Genomic DNA, 16795 nt, shown 5'->3' on the forward strand with positions numbered 1-16795 from the left:
TCAGCCTCTGTACGCACATCAAGGTAAGCTAAGCTGCAAAGGTGTTGGTATTTCCTCTAATCGTTCCTGCATCCAGAGTGGTGGATGAATGGAACAAACTGAGCAGGTATGTAGTTAAGGCAAACACAACTGAAACCTTAAAACGGAGACATGATACAAATGGATCTTATGGACGAGAAGGAAATTGGGGAGCAACCCATTTTCTTATATCTTGTGTATATCTACGTTGCAAATAGGTTGGCAATAATATTTTTAGGAAGGTGCAAATAATATGAATACGTAAAAATCTTCACTGGTATATTTAACGTGTATTGGCGTCTCCTAATGTGTTTATTTATTTTTTTTTTTTAACAATAACAACATTACTATACTCCCCAGTTTTCTCTACGATTCACTATTAATGAACTTTTAAATATCAGTATTTCCGAACAATGATAGGCTACCACGCACAGGGTATATAAAACGACGCAATAAACAGGTAAATATGCAACTGGTTACCCTTATGTGTGTATGCGCCCCTTCATGCATATTTATAAAGTATTACGTCAAGCTCCCAACGCCTCGCTTTATGAAGAATGGTCCGATAGTGCTTTGTGTAGTGTTGCAATGGGTGGGTGTGTACCATCGCGCTGCCCTTGGAGATAAATATATTGAGGGGGGTGTGCGGTTGCCTGCCTTCCAGTAAGTCTTGGTAACAGAGGTCGCAACCTCGCCCACCCACACGTGACCACTGTTACCAGCCGGGACTGCAACCCACCAATATGGATAGGGATTTCTTGCACCCACCCATCCACCCACCCACCAACCAACACACACACACACACATTTGGAACTTTGTCATGGTTGTTTCCAAGGATCAAATTATTATTATTATTTTTACTTTCACTTGTATATTTTGTTACTGATTGATATAATGCAAATAGTTTATTATTAAGTTTTGTTATTATTATTATTATTACTATAAAAAAAACAAGCCTTAGTATCCTTGATAAAGTAATCATTTACAAAATGGTAATCTTAAAAGTATAAAATATAAGTTTGTATTTTTGCTTTAGTTTTTCACCTGAGGAAGCAGTCAAGGACGAACAAAATAGGACGGGAAAACAGCCCGCAAAACTACCCCCTCTCAACAAAATGAAAAGTGGTACAGAATCCCAAAAGACTACTGGTATATCAAAACTGTTCGAGGTTTCTTGTTATCGAAAAAGTGAAACACCCTTGAACACGTAATCAGTGAGTTTTACGTGTAACAACAAATTTGAAAGCAATTTTTTCATATTCTCGTGCCTGCAGGTAACGAACACTGTGCTCCATGACTACTCCGTTCCAGCGACGGAAGATGAGGCTCACTAGATGGCAGCAGCTATCATGTGTGCATCGTGACAGCATGGAGTGGGCAGCTGTTTCATTGATCGCCCGGTACGTTATTCTCAGTCAAGGATGAAGTGTTGTTTGAATAAATGTTTGTTTGATTGCATAGCTTCTCGTGTGGCCCAAAGTAAGTTAACGTGTTTCAGAATAGCCAAAAGAAATGGGTATGAGGAAGCTGATGCAGTATTTTGAGCTATTTTCCTGTGCGAAATATACTGAACTAAGAGCACCACTTAGTAGTTTTTTATCTTTTTCTATAAGATATTTTACTCAGATCTAATACATAACATTCATAGAAACGAACGGAACTGTAAGCCTTGAAGACAATATATATATATATATATATATATATATATATATATATATATATATATATATATATATATATATATATATATATATATATATATATATATATAACTACACAGTCATTTCTTTACCTTCCTCCCACCACACCGTGAAGGTTAAAAGCATTATGGCATTATCATTAAAAGCAAAATGGGTGCTCGCCGGATAACGAAAACCGGGAACCTATTACTGTGATCCCACCTCTCCCTCCTATTATTCTTATCCTCGCCACTGAACCTCTACTGCCGACCACGCTAAAGGATCCCTTCCCTCCTCTTTGTGCCTCATCCATAGCTCATCCTCGAACCTCTAATTCCAATCGGCACTGAAACTCTAATCCAGCTCTTCCCCATGAGGCTCTTCCTTGTACATCAACCCTTTTTGTGCCTCCATAAGACCCTACATTCGGCTGTCTATTCTACCCACAGATTTCCTTTAGTAGCCATGTTACGCTCCTAACACAATGATCCTGAAATATTGCTCCATCTCTCCCCCCTCTTGAACCCCATCAATACCATGGATACGCCCCCACCCCATGTTTTCTACCATACAATATTCAGTACTCTATACATTCCCCTCCTCCCCACCCGACCTCTACCCACATCGTACCCACCCATCGTCAGGTGACCCACACATAGGACAACACAGGGGACACGTGTCCACCACCCACATCATGCCCGAGTTTAAAAATGACCCAGGTATTTCCACGGTGCTGGTTGGCTGGCTGTCAAAACTCAAAAGGCTCCTCCGTCTCCCTCGTTCAAGGCTCGCGGTTGCATTGTTTGCTACAAGTTGGTTTATCTGTTGTGGTTTTGAGAGATCTATGGATTCTCCAGAGCGTGTCAGTATTCTTTCTAGGTCGTCTATCTTACGTCACCTTGTATATACCGCTAGACTATACTTAAATAATCTTCCTGTTTAAGACGACAAAGAAAAAAGGTCAAAATTAATAAATGTTGTCTTTGAGAAGTATCACTATATAGTATCATTATTATTATTCAAGCCTTCAAGCCGAAATACCAGAATAAAAACTACAATGGAATCGTTTATACTGATCGTAAGTCCTTCTTCGTCTCATCAAACCGAATATTACTTCAGAAAGAGAAAGGTTACCAATGATTATAACGATCGCAAAAACTGCCGTGGATTCTTTTGTCTACAGATAGTGTGTCATCTTTCCCTCTCACTCACCCTTCACCTCAGCGCCGAGCAACTCATGATCAGGCTACAACACACTGGCCTTCGAGATAAGCTAGGCAGCATCAAGGTCACACTGCCTCGTTACAGCGTCGCCGGCACAGACACTCGTGGACAGCTGCCGAGACCCACTGTTGCCATCTTTACACTTCCGCCTTTAACATTTAACCATCTGTACATTATCATCAGTATTCATTTGATTCAGCATTGTTCAGTTAGTCAGTCAGTCAGTCTCAGTCTCCTCTCTCTCTCTCTCTGACCACCACGAAGCATTTCCTTGGATTCTTTACATCAGTTACACAATAGAGATGCTTTACGTCATCGAAAAATATAAATGCAGCTATGAACGTTTAACCCATCTTCGTAAACTGCAGAAATGGACCGAGACAGGGCGTGAAATAACCAGAGGAAGGGAGTTTAGATTCGACACCAAAGATAATTATTTATTACTACACTCTTAGAAACGATAAAACTTGGCGATAGTAGGCTATACATGTCGCTGGTCATCTTGAGAAACCTAGACACCCAGTTGCGTTGATAAAATAAGGAAAATGGGAAAAAAGGGGAATATAGAGAAAGTGGATATTGAGAAAGGGGGAGTGCAGGGAGGGACCAGAGTACAGATAAAGCGTTACATAAATGAAAGAAGAAATAAACAGGGAACAGGAAAATGGAGGTTAGCACTATGATGGGGTGTGTGAGAAACCGGTAAAATACAGCCATTGCGTTGAATAAATGAAAACAAGAAAAAAAATAATAATAATAGATAATACGAAGCAGAGAGAATACAGTATAGAATATAGGAAAATGGAGTTATGCAATCTGGCAGGGTGTGCGTGTATGTTCAAGGCAAGACAAAGTACAGCTATTTCTACCATCACCACCACCACCACCGCCGCCACCACCATCACCTGATCCCGGCCAAGTGCATCGCGGGCTCTGATTGGCTGCCGGCTCCCACGCCCCAGCCGGCAGCCAATCATAAGCCTCCTCCGCTCTCACACCCCCTTCTGGCCCCATCTCCCTTATGTCTTGCCGGTAGGAATACAAAACACAGCTACCATTGCTTCAGGGAGGATGTGAGACCCTTTCTTCCTCTGCTGTGTTGATATTTACCTGCCTATATCCTCTGGTGATTTTAAGTGCATGGGAGTCTTCATTTCACTATGCTATTGATTTTTACCTTTCCGGCTATACACTGGTGATTTAAGTTGCAGTGTGGGGGCTTTTTCTTACATCGTACCCCATGCGTGACCTACTGACGCATCTACCAGTGATGTAGGATGCATGTGAGCCATTCTTGTTCATTCTACTTCACACATGACCAGTTTGTGTATCTACCCGTGATTTCGGTTGCGATATGGGAGCTTTTCCTTTCATTGCACCCCACACATGACTTGTCTACGCGTCTACTCATGATCCAGGTTGCACGTGAACGGTTCTCTTTTATTGCACATCTCACACAAACTTTCTATCAACTCGTGAATAAGTATGGCTGGGAAAGCCTTCAATCTCTACATTATTAGATCGTTTTCATTATCGTTTCACTTTCTCCCACTATAGAGTAGCTGGTCTTATAACCCCCATTAGTAATTATTAGTTAAGTCTGCACATTTCTTACCTACCCTTGTTACAGATACTCGCATCCACTACTAGTTTTTTTCTTGAGCTTGACAAAAACTTCAGAATCTTGTAACGGAATATGGGCAACTTGGGACCTTGGGACTTGCCTACCAATCTACCCCTACCTGTGCTTCCTCTCTGCAAACTGAACGGCCTTCGAAAGATATGCTTGTACGGTTAATCAGCCTTGTTGCGTATAATTTAGAGGAGGAAGAGACGGAGGAGGAATAAGAAGACATGGAGGACTAGGAAAAATAAGACGAACGAATACGATGATGATGATGACAATGACAAGGAGAAAGAGGAGAATAAGAAGGATGACGATAAGGAGAAAACGAAGATAAGAAGGAGGAGGAGAATGAGAATTAGGAGAAAGCTGAAGATGAGGATGAAGATCAGAAGGACGAAGATGATGATGATGATGATGAGGAGGAGGAGGAGGGATTAGAGGAAAGAAGACAAGCAGGTCATAAAGTTGGAGAAAGTCTGAAAATGGAGGAAGAAAAATACTACGAAAAGGACGACTGAAACAAGAAAGACGAAGCTAAAAAAATAATAATAATAATAATAAAAAAAGACAGGACGATGAGGAAGACCAACAACTATCATTCAACCTCCATCTAAAATTATTCTATCCGGTTAATGTTCTGGTGTATTATAAAGATAACACGAGATTGGTTGTCTCGCCGAGTTGCTGATAAAGGCAAAATCTAGGGCGTGGGTTAAGCTGAACGTTAAACCCAGCAAATAACGGTCTTAGTGGAAATGCAAGGGAATTATGCCGTCAGGAAATGGATCAAGATATCATAATTTTTTTCTTTCTTCGCTGATACTAAAGATGTGGATGTTTTATTATTTTTTTTTATTTGATGTAGCCAGCAGTAAGCACAAACACCATTTTTTTTTTCTTCCATTCTCGATTGTTCATGAGAGGAAAATTTATGATGCGTGTTCTTATTTTAGAGGAAATTGCTCTATTATCCTCGTATTTTTAGAAACTGTTGGGAGAAAATCCTTGCGACAATTTTATCTTTATCTTCTTAGCGAGTTCGAATGTCATCAAAGAGGAAAATGTCACAAATGAGGGAAAGAAGGAATTTAATGACCCGCTCCATTTCTGCATGAGAGAGAGAGAGAGAGAGAGAGAGAGAGAGAGAGAGAGAGAGAGAGAGAGAGAGAGAGAGAGAGAGATTAAGGTATTTTTTTTCCACTTGTGACCTTTAAAATGGTGTGTGTGTGTGTGTGCGTGCACGTGTTTATGCACACCCACGAAGCCAGCCAAGCCGGTAGCCAGCCTGTCAACCAGCCAGCCAACCAGCCAGATAGTTCCTACCTCCAACCCACCCAACCAGTTAACCACTCATGCACTCAGTCATGCTTCCAAGTCCTTCCCTCAGTCACCTTCCTAACATAAGTCATCCACTCACCCACCCAACAAAAGTCATCCACTCATCTTTCCAACAAATCACCTACCCCAACAAGTTACCCAGTCACCCTTTCATCACACTCATACAGTCACTCTGTCATCCTCCCAACACTCAGTTCTCCACCCATTTCCCCAGTCCCCCCTTGGAGTACTCACCCCCCTTGGTGGGCGTGCGGTGGAGGGAGTGCTGTGCCCGGTAGCCGTGCACCATCTCATACGTGCCGTCGTCCCTCTTGACGGGGAAGGCCACCTCGAGCACGTGGTGGCAGGGCTCCATGATCTTGAGGATGCCCTTCGTCTTGTTCCTCTTCTCCTCCAGGGTGATGCGCTCCTTCATCTCCTCAACCAACTGGTCCTCAACCACCTGTAACACGACCCCACCGATACACAACGGTTAATAATGGTGTAATTTTTTTTGCTGGTATTACTACTATTAACACTGGTCAGCATCATCACCGCCAGTACTGCCACAAGTAGCACCCGAAAAAAAAAAAAAAAAAAAAAAAGGGGTAAAGATGATGACAGTATTTCTCGCAATGTTAATTACTGTTACACTAATTGTTGATCACACCTAAAGCAAATTGTTAAAGTGATGAATCTCTCACATAACTTAAACATAGCACCCTTGTATAATTATGATACTACTATCATCACCATTACTACTACTACTACTACTACTACCACCTCTCACCTGGCAGCCACGGTGGAAGAAGTATTCCACCATCTCGAAGAACGACGGGTCCTCGGCGTCAGGGATGTACTGCAGCCGTTCGGGGATCTGGTGTCGCTCGAAGTCCCCTTGCCATCGCCGCGGCTGCTGGTTGGGGCTTGTGGTGGTGGTGGTGGTGGCGGCCGGAGCTACCACGGCCCTCAGCATGCGGCCCTCAGCCTGCACCCCCGCCTGCACCACCGCCCGCACCGCCGCTGTCCCGACTCGAAGCATCCTGAGGGGAGAAAGAACAAAAGAACTAATGTAAATATTCCGAGCAAAACAAAACACAAGGAAAAGGATAAGAACCTAGGTGGATAGCAGGAAAGTAACTAGGTATTAAATATACCGAATGAAACAAAACAAAGACAAACAAAAGAATCAGAACCTAGGTGGAAAACTGAACACAGGAATTATTTGAAACATCCCGATTGAAATGAAACGAACAAAACACAAAGAAAAGCATAAGAATCTGCGGGGAAAACAGAACACAGGAACCATTTTAACCATCCCAAATGTAACAAATCACAAAGAAAAGGCAACGAATAGCATAAGAACCTCCGTGGAAAACAAAGACGAGGGTAATCGTAATCTGTAATCGTAATCGATTACAATCGATTACAGTTTCTCAAGTAATCGTAATCGATTACCCTCTTAATTTTTTAAGTAATCGTAATCAAATACATTAAAAATGTAATCGTAATCAAGATTACTTTCGCGATTACATTAGCATCGTTGGTTATACAGTGGACCCCATAACTTGCCGAGGGTTAGGAATCTACAGTATGTGCCCTATGAACTACTAAAAGTCAGCAAGTGTGTACTCTAAATATCCGTAGTAATTCAACCAATTAAATATTTACTAAAAAAATAGTATGGTACATGTGTATGATATTTGCAAGTTCACCTTTCAGTCCTTCCTGTAATCACGATTGTAATCACGATTAATACATCATGTAATCGTAACGATTACACCTAATTTTATTGTAATCGTAATCGTGAAAATGTGAAGTAATCGTAATCGATTACATAAGTAATCGCCCCAGGTCTGGAAAACAGAACATAAAAACTATTTTAAACATCTCAAGAGAAACAAAACACAAAGACAAAGAAGAGCATAACATACCACATGGAAAACAGAGCACAGGAACCATTTTGAACGCCCCGAGTACATCAAAACACGAAGACAGAAAAGCACAAGAGCAGTTAAACGTCGAGTGAAAAAGACGCAAAAGTAAACATAAGAAGAATAGGTGGAAAACGAGGAAAACAAAACTGGAACTAATAAACATCCCGAGGGTAACAAAGCACAAAGGAAAGGCACAGAAAAGCATACGAACTGTTAAACATCGGATGAAAATACACAAGTAAATATAAGAGGGGATGGAAAACAAAACTATTAAGCATTACTAGTGAAACATAGCACAAGGATAAAACATGGGAAAGCTAACAGGATGATATTTTGTCAATCACAATCATCATTTTATCTAAGTGTCAGTAAATTGTCGATTATAATATCATTTGATCTAGTTATCAGAAAATAACACAACTGACGACAAAAAACAAAGCCTATAATTAATGCAACTAATAAAATCAGAAAAAATGTATACAATTAAAGAACGGCAGTCAACAATCATCTCCGTTCACCTTAAGAATATCTGCTTTACTGCCATAACTGCTCCTTCCCGGTGTTTTATTGTGTTTTTTCTTGCTTTCCGTCTAAAAACTAACACTGCTATCAATTAACATGCGCCAAACATTCCAACATTTACTATTACCATTTACATTCTTATTACTATTATCATCATTATTGCTATGTATTTTTGTCAACCAGTACGCTACAAACCTCGCGAGAATGGCAGGTTAAGTTTTCAATCAGTCAAGTAAAGATTCAATTACAGTAGTCAATCAATCCCCAATAGTTTGCAGTCTACACATTTTGTTGCCCAGGACACTATATACACACAAGCCCCGGCAAATGCACGTTAAGTTTTCCATTGATCAGGCGGCAAGTCAACGGTAAAAATAGATCAAGAAATTCACCGGTGTTATATTCACTTTACATTTGTAGCTCAGGGAAAGCCTCTATCTGTTATCCTAAACAACTCACGCGGATGGCTCGCAGTTTCTCAGTAACAGTAACGGGGTAGAAAAATGGTTGAGATTGCAGTTTAAAATAAAGATGTAAAACTGAATGTCTGAACGTGTAGTAGAGTGAAAGAATGCAAATGCCACTGAAAATAAGCAACTTTGATTCTCTTTACAATGGACAACCAATATTTTTTACAATTTTGTATATCAATAAAAATTAAAATGATAATATAATAAAATGCAAGACTGATAGAAATGCACTACAACAACACCAACAAAACGTTCATTCCATTACTATAACCATAAATAACAACAACCACCACTACCACCACAAGCACCATACTAATCACCCCTCCTTCCCCCTACCCACAACCACACGCGCTCATCACTATCTTGCAATGGTCTACTGGTCTTAACTGGATCTCTCTCTCTCTCTCTCTCTCTCTCTCTCTCTCTCTCCGTGACTGGCTGTGTGGTGTGGATAATGAGACAATAACTTAACAGCCTTCGTGCCTCATACTGCCTAAGGTAATTACGCACTACACAAGGGGGGCTTATTCTTAAACACTCCCAGGCTTTCGTATTCGTTTGGGGCATTTCCAGGGGTAGTTTAATGACTGGTGGTAGTGTAACCCTTCAGTATCATGAACGTGAAAAAAAACCCCTCATTATAACGGGATTGAGGTCCTTTTTGGCCATAGGAAGTAGTTGAAGGGTTAGAAGGAAGCCTGAGAGTGCCGACCCAAGAGGAGGATGAGGAAGAGAGCGAAGACGAGGACGAGGAGGTAGGATGAGTTACCTTCTTTCAGTGCTAATTTCTGCTACTCATACACCGGACGGAGAATGATAAATATGTTCCGTATTCATGTTTCACTTTATAATAATTGTGGTCTAGGTATATTTGTCTATTACCTGTTTATCTATTACTTCAGTACATTTATTTACATCAAACAGGTAAGATAGTCAGCTAGGATAAAACAACTGTCCGGTCTCTCTCTCCCTCTCTCTCTAGGAAAAAATAAACCTTTCTATCGTAAAATCCGTAAAACGTAAGCAAATAAGAACACATTAATAACTCACGCGTATATCAGATAAGCCTACAAGGAAGATCTCAACAATCTAATAATACTTCCACAAAACAAAAGCCGGGAAAGGAGTAAAGAAGGAAACCGGAGTATGGGAAAGCCAGCCAACCTCTCTCTCCCTCAGCCGGACAAGACACGGAACGAAGTAAAACGAAAAATAAATCCACACCACACACAAAAACGAACTAGACCCAACCACCACACATTCACACCACGAGACAACCTAACCCCCCAACAGCACACACAGACGCCTTAACGATAAGTTCCCCAGGCCCAGGACGGCGGTATATAAAGAGAAGGCTCAGAGATACACACTTGCCACCAACACGCCACAGCACACCACACAAGCCGGAGGTCAGACGGTGCACTGAGGAGCCTTCATAGCGAAAGCCAGCTGAGGTGCCACACGTTACATCGTTGCCAGATCCATCCCGACGTGAACCCAAAGGCGCTTCCCTCACAAATTTACAGATCTACGCTTTAACTATTTTTGTCATAGAGTTCTACGCATATACTTCATTATTACGACGCCCACAAGAACACTGAACGCATTTAGTATTAAGAAATCAAGTAGACTACGCATATATTCCCACGTGGAGCCCAAAAATATCTAAATATAAGCAAGAATTATATGTCATACAGTTTACGATTATATTTTCTTGCTAAGGCGCCCATAAGCACATTGTTAACCCAGCTGGTATAACGAAATTCTGTAGATATACGCCATAATTTCCTTGTGTAAAAAAATAAAAATACAATCTGCGTAATCCTGTTTTTTTCTTCTTTGCTGTAGGTCTACGCACAAATTTCCTTGCTAAGACGCCCACTGGAACAAGTAATGCAGCTGGTATAACGAAATTCTGAAGATGCATGTACGCTAGATTTCACTGTGTAGCCCAAAAATTATTTTACATTAACGCACCTAGGCCTAACTTCTCTTGACATGTAGGTTTGCGTATCCTTTTGCAGCCCAGAATTCTGTAGCTCTACGTATGTTCCTGAATGTTCATGCTCTTCAGGTACCGGTATTATAAGCTTCAGTAGAAATATGCATAACTTCTCTTGTATAGCCCAAAAGAACACTATTATCAGAGCCGGTATCACGTAATTCAGTAGATAAGCCTAAATTTCCTTGTCATGTCACCCACAGGAAATACTATCGTCGCCGGCCGGCAATGTACATTCTACATACATCTACGTCTAAATCAACTCGTTAAGTCACCCACCCGAATACAGTCATTGCCAGTGATACAAATTTCTATATGTCTACGTCTAAATATCCTCGTCATGTCACCCACCGGAATACAATCGTTGCCGGTGATACAAATTTATATAGCCTACAACTACATCTAAAATCTTTGTCCATTAAACACTATCGTTGCCGGCAATATACATACAAACAAATTAAATACTTCCATAAAAAACAGCCAGGAAAAGATTAATGAAAAGGCAGCCAGCCAGCCTCTTTAACCGCAAACTTTCCTCTCATACCTTCCAAAAGTCCACCAATGCTGCCGGCTATGCAACATTCCGTGATCTCCGCCAGAATTCTTGGGGTTTGTTGGAAAATCGAGATGATACATTTGAGATCAGTAAGGCCAGCGGTAAGTGACCCCTTATTATGCTAAATTATCCTGACTATGGTTACGCAATACTGCAGCAATTAGAGACATGATAATAAGTTGTCTTTTCCTCTTCCTTTCATCTAATAATTGTTAGCCAGTGAGGGTGATTATCGTCCGGTGGAAAAAATAGAAGGAAAAATTAAAGCAATTGTAGTCGATCAAATAATGTGCAATTAACTTCCATTAGTGAACAAAAAATCAATTGGATAATGATGTATGTCTATGTATGCCTTTTCAAACAGCAAAAGGAGAGATGCTGGACCAGAGAGAAACGGAAATAACATGTTACGTATTATCATAAAGTCGCAGTAAGATCGAGAGGTAGCTCCCCTCGTTCTTATAACACCAAGTTTTTCTTCAGTGAGCCAAGGTAACCAGACAGGTGTGTAAGCTATATAAACAGGTGAGGCTGGAAGAGGTTCAGGTGACATACTGTGACTAGCCACTCCTCCACCCTCGCCAAGCTAACCATGTATGAGAGAAACGTTCCACACACAAACTATGCGACAGGCTGACAACCCCGAGCCAATGACCGGATGAGTCACCCTACACTTTCCTACAGCCGTGTGTGTGTGTGTGTGTGTGTGTGTGTGAGAGAGAGAGAGAGAGAGAGAGAGAGAGAGAGAGAGAGAGAGAGAGAGAGAGAGAGAGAGAAAATGTGTTTTTACTGTTTCATCAAGATCAAGACAATACGTGTGTGTGTGTGTGTGTGTGTGTGTGTGTGTGTGTGTGTGAAAATCTATTCTGCAAGTGTAGGCTACAATGGGAGCCTATATTTGAGATAACCGGCGTTGGAGTTAGAATTATCTCGGCAAGTTACGTCATTGAGCCATATCAAGACGTGACAATCAACAATCACGTTGCCATCTTTACATCCAATGTCTTCAGCCTGAGGACTAGAGTCTGCCGGAAAATGTCTTGGTACCAAATGATGACTCACGTAATGGACGTAATACCGGAATAAACACCATTTAATTAAATCTACACAAGTGTGACACTCCAACTGTGAATAATTGATGACCTTGTTTTTTTTTTTTTTTTGTTTTGTTTTTTTTACGTCTACGCCTATAGCGCCGGTAGGCTTGCTTGAGGGGCCTGGATGGTGTTTGGTCCCAGCCCGTCATGGCGCAGGCAAGTGTTTAAAGTGGCGCCATCTTTAAATAAATATATGACCCACTTTTTAAAAGAACATGTAAAAGATAAAAGTCTCAGAATTATATTCAACAACAACTTGAACTGTCCTATTAAATGAAAATTTATAAACACTTTATTACTTAACAAAACCTTAGATATGTTAGGCTTATACATACCAAAATTAAAGTACGGTATGGGAAAAGTTGAATTAAACTGAACACTTAGGATGTCATGAAGCATAATATACTGTTATTCCAATCTGATGAATAAACTACAAATTACCTGATTACAATGCCCAGGTGATTATGTTAGCTAGCTTTTGAAAAGTAATACCTCTCTCTTCCATGCTCCAAATCACCTCATTTTCTTTTAAGAGTTAAAAAAATTCAAAATTACCTACTCAATGATGAAAATTAAAGTGATTAACAATGTTACACAATTTTATGGCACAACACATGTGTATTTATTATCTATTTACATTTGCATTTGATCCTTCTCCAGAGTCTACCTTTGTGGTGGGTCATGATGCACTGACTGAGAACCATTGTTTCTGGTAATGCTCCCTGACCTAACAGCAAACAATACAAAGCCATATCTTGCACTACACTCATAACAATCAACTAAATCCCTAAGTTACGTCTCTCACATTCTTGAGAGAGTTAAATTTCACAAGCATTTTTCTTTCCTTGCTTGCAATACTCTAATCTCCCTTCAAATCCTTTCCTTTCCTATTGTGTCCTTAGTTACAGCTCTAATCTCTCATACTAAGAACCTACAATTCTCAACCTTCTAAATCTTGCAAAATTCAGTGAAGAACTGCTGGTGTTCCTGGTACCAGAGCCTAGTAACCAATACATATCTCATAGCCAGCCCTCTCAGTGCCAGTAGTAACATAAAAAGTCACTCAAGACAATGAGTGCATCCCATGGGGAGCACTGATCTATTATGAGGTCGAATTTGTCATAGAACACCTTCTCTTTAGTTTCACTTATTTCAAGAGCATACAATGCAGTATGAGACCCAAAGTGTGCTGCAGCCACACCTGTGCTATATGCTCATCAACTGGAATAGCTACAACAATAAAAGACTGCAGTTGGCTGGGATGCTTAAGCTACCCACCTTAGATGGGTACCATTCCTCATGCCAGACCAGCAGTAGGTATACTTCCCTCTGCTGATCTTGCCACTGCCAGGCCTCCTCGTCAAAGAGAATCCCACTATATATACCTTTTGTCCTCTGAGCTCAATGGACAAGTCTGGCAGTTGGTGATTCTCCAAGAGGCTCAAGTTGTTCCAAGTGCCCACACATACAACCATCAGAGGGTTTACCCCAGGCCTGGGTACTATAGGTGGGCACCACATCTGCACCCTCCTGGGCCCCCAAAGCAAAAAGCCGAGCAATGGGGCTCTTCCCCTTTTAGGTTATAGGAATTGCAAAGGCTTTTCTCTGTACCCATCATAGGAGGCAGGCTCACCCAATGTAAAGGTATCAGGGAAGGCAGCTATCTGGTTGGGGCCCCCAAGACAACTGGGGTTGGGGTCATGATTGAAGCCTTGATCCCAGCCTTTGCTTCCTATTCTGAGTTGAGTGGAGTTAAAAGATTTACAGGTGTGGGTTGAAGGTCCCACCCCCAACCAATATACATCAGGGATTGGACTGAATGCTAGCCACGGGAAGGGACACAGAGCTGCTGAGAGGATAGAATTTCCCCTGCCTCATATAAGTAAAGAATAACAAAAAACAGGGCATGACTTATAGTTCAGAATGAACAACCCTTGCTACCCTAGAATCTTGTTTACCTGACACCCCTATTCATAAGATATTAAAATAATTAATCATGTATATATATATATATATATATATATATATATATATATATATATATATATATATATATATATATATATATATATATATATATATATATATATATATATATATATATATATATATATATATATATATATATATATATATATATATATATATATATATATATATATATATATATATATATATATATATATATATATATATGACAGTTATTTCACCTTTGTTATAGGCTCACAGAAGCACACAGTGGAAAAGAGAAATATGGCATGATTTAGAAGAAAATAATTTTGACAAAGTATTCTATTTTTTATGCATTTCAAAGACTCGTACACTAAAATGAAGGATAAAACTAGTATTATTACCAATTGAAGTTGATGGACAAGGTCACCATCAAACCCACAAGCTGGCACTTTGCATTTTATTCTAAACCAACAAAACTTCTAAGTCAACCTAATGGAAAGAAACTTATTGCTGCTAAATTGTAACCTGACACTGCTAAACCTAGTAACCTATCACCATAAAATAGTAACCTATTGTCACATAACTGGGTGTTCACGTTTTGGAAACAAGCAATTTGTGATTGAAACAGTTTTATCAGTGATAAAACACACATTAATATATATCAGAAAAAATAGGGTTAACCACTGAAGTGAGTTGGGTGTTCTCTGCAGCTGTACTAAATGAAATAATAAGGCATGCAAACATATATTTTTAAAAACAGCATGCCAAGAGTCTGGAGAGAGGGAAAAGTATGGGTTTTATTAAATCATGAAAATTAGTCTTTCAAAACTAAGGTGATGATTTAGAGTTAAAAAAAAAAAAAAAGAAAAAAAAGGATCATTTCAACTTTTACAACAGTGCCACTCTTACCGATGCCCACTACACTACGTAATGGATTATATACAAAACCATTAAGCTATGAAAGTAAAAATAAATAAATAAATAAAATGTAAAGTAAAACGACTTCACTTGCAGAACTATAGAAGAGTAAACCACACATACAACCTTAACAACAGTGCCACTCCTATTTAACAAAGCCCACCACACCATGGATAGTCAAAGAAGGCAGAGTCAAAAAAATAAAAAGTGAAGTAGAGTAAAAATTAAGAGGCCTTGCAGAAAACAAACAGACAAGAAAACAATGAATACAACCAGAAAAGCACATAATGGATAGCTTAAGAAGGCACTAGGCCCATGAAGTTAAAAGTAAAGTAATAATTAAAGTAAAAAAGACTTGCAGAACAGCGAAAAGTAAACGAGAAAATCACGTACACAATTTTTACAGCAGTACCGCTTTAAGATAGCAATGCCCACCTCACAATGGATGCTCTAAGAAGCCATTGACGTAAAAAATAATATGAAAAGGACCACACTTACAGACCAACACAAAAATAGACGAGAAAAAAACACGTACACAAACCAACCGAACTACCCGGCCTCTTAATAACACAACTAAAACACCATTATAACCCACATACACAAGCTTTTAAACACAAGGGGATGTTCAGGAGTGCCACAACCCCTCAGAGACACAAAAAGAGGTGCCACATCCTATGCTAAAACCTTAAATGCGGACGACATCACCATACTCACCTTCCCTCTGTGTCCCGCAATGGCTGATTGTGGGAACACCTGGGGGAAAGTAGCGAAATAATGGCCGGAAAAGACAAAATCCACGTATATGACCGAAATATTAAAGGGAACACATAAAGGGATTTCTATGATGCTGTATTTGCCCATTTCTATTTCCTAATTTGATTGCTAGAAGCCTTACAGACGAATAAATAGCGGAATAATCACAAAAAAAAAGAAAATTTATGGATATAACTTAAATATTAAAGGAAACACATATGAGGATGTCTGTGTTATCTTATTTACTTGTTCGTTGTTCCTAGCCTTTAATTTAATTCGTAGAGGTTTTGCAGACGAGAGTAGCGAAATGATTCCCAAAGACCTATTTCATACATAATACCTATAAAGCATAAGAAAATGCATAAGTGTTATTTCTGAATCTCTTTACTACCTTTTAACCTCCTAAATATGCCCCCGAACTACCTTTATAAATTAGCAGACACGGAAGAGAGCGAAATCCGCTATATTTACAATTTCTGAATAATATTAATTAAAAAAGCGGTTGAATCTGAGCTGGCCACGTAGATGACAATGAATATCTCTCTGATATTTCCAACATAATGCACTGATATCATAAGTAAAACCCCGAAATGAGGCTTTGCTAGGTCGAGATGAAGCAAGTAGCTGAGAAAGAAATAACGGGAGAATGTCAAACAATGTAACTTTTCACCTCATCTCATTACAGTGCTCTCATGGCTAGGAAATATCACAAGTACACCCC

At 39.8% G+C, this 16795-nt stretch overlaps 1 protein-coding gene across 7 annotated transcripts in view; it reads right to left on the reverse strand.

Annotated features, from left to right (window-relative positions):
* The window catches only part of LOC126981502 (glutamate dehydrogenase, mitochondrial-like), a 32170-nt gene extending 15406 nt beyond the window's left edge, over positions 1-16764 (reverse strand). For 4 of the 7 annotated variants that reach the window (XM_050832601.1, XM_050832607.1, XM_050832602.1 and 1 more), the window contains exons 1-3: positions 8322-8362; positions 6657-6909; positions 6122-6329 (exon numbers count right to left, since the gene is read on the reverse strand). In XM_050832601.1, coding sequence (XP_050688558.1) covers positions 6122-6329; positions 6657-6909; positions 8322-8347 — 487 coding nt within the window. In that variant the 5' untranslated portion in view covers positions 8348-8362. Of the gene's footprint in view, positions 1-6121; positions 6330-6656; positions 6910-8321; positions 8363-10165; positions 10311-16035; positions 16075-16744 lie in introns of those variants that run through there. The other 3 variants (XM_050832606.1, XM_050832605.1, XM_050832604.1) reach the window with 2 other exon arrangements.
* Between the last annotated feature and the right edge of the window lie 31 nt (positions 16765-16795).

This window comes from Eriocheir sinensis, chromosome 48, assembly GCF_024679095.1.
Source record: "Eriocheir sinensis breed Jianghai 21 chromosome 48, ASM2467909v1, whole genome shotgun sequence".
Classification (NCBI taxonomy): domain Eukaryota; kingdom Metazoa; phylum Arthropoda; class Malacostraca; order Decapoda; family Varunidae; genus Eriocheir; species Eriocheir sinensis.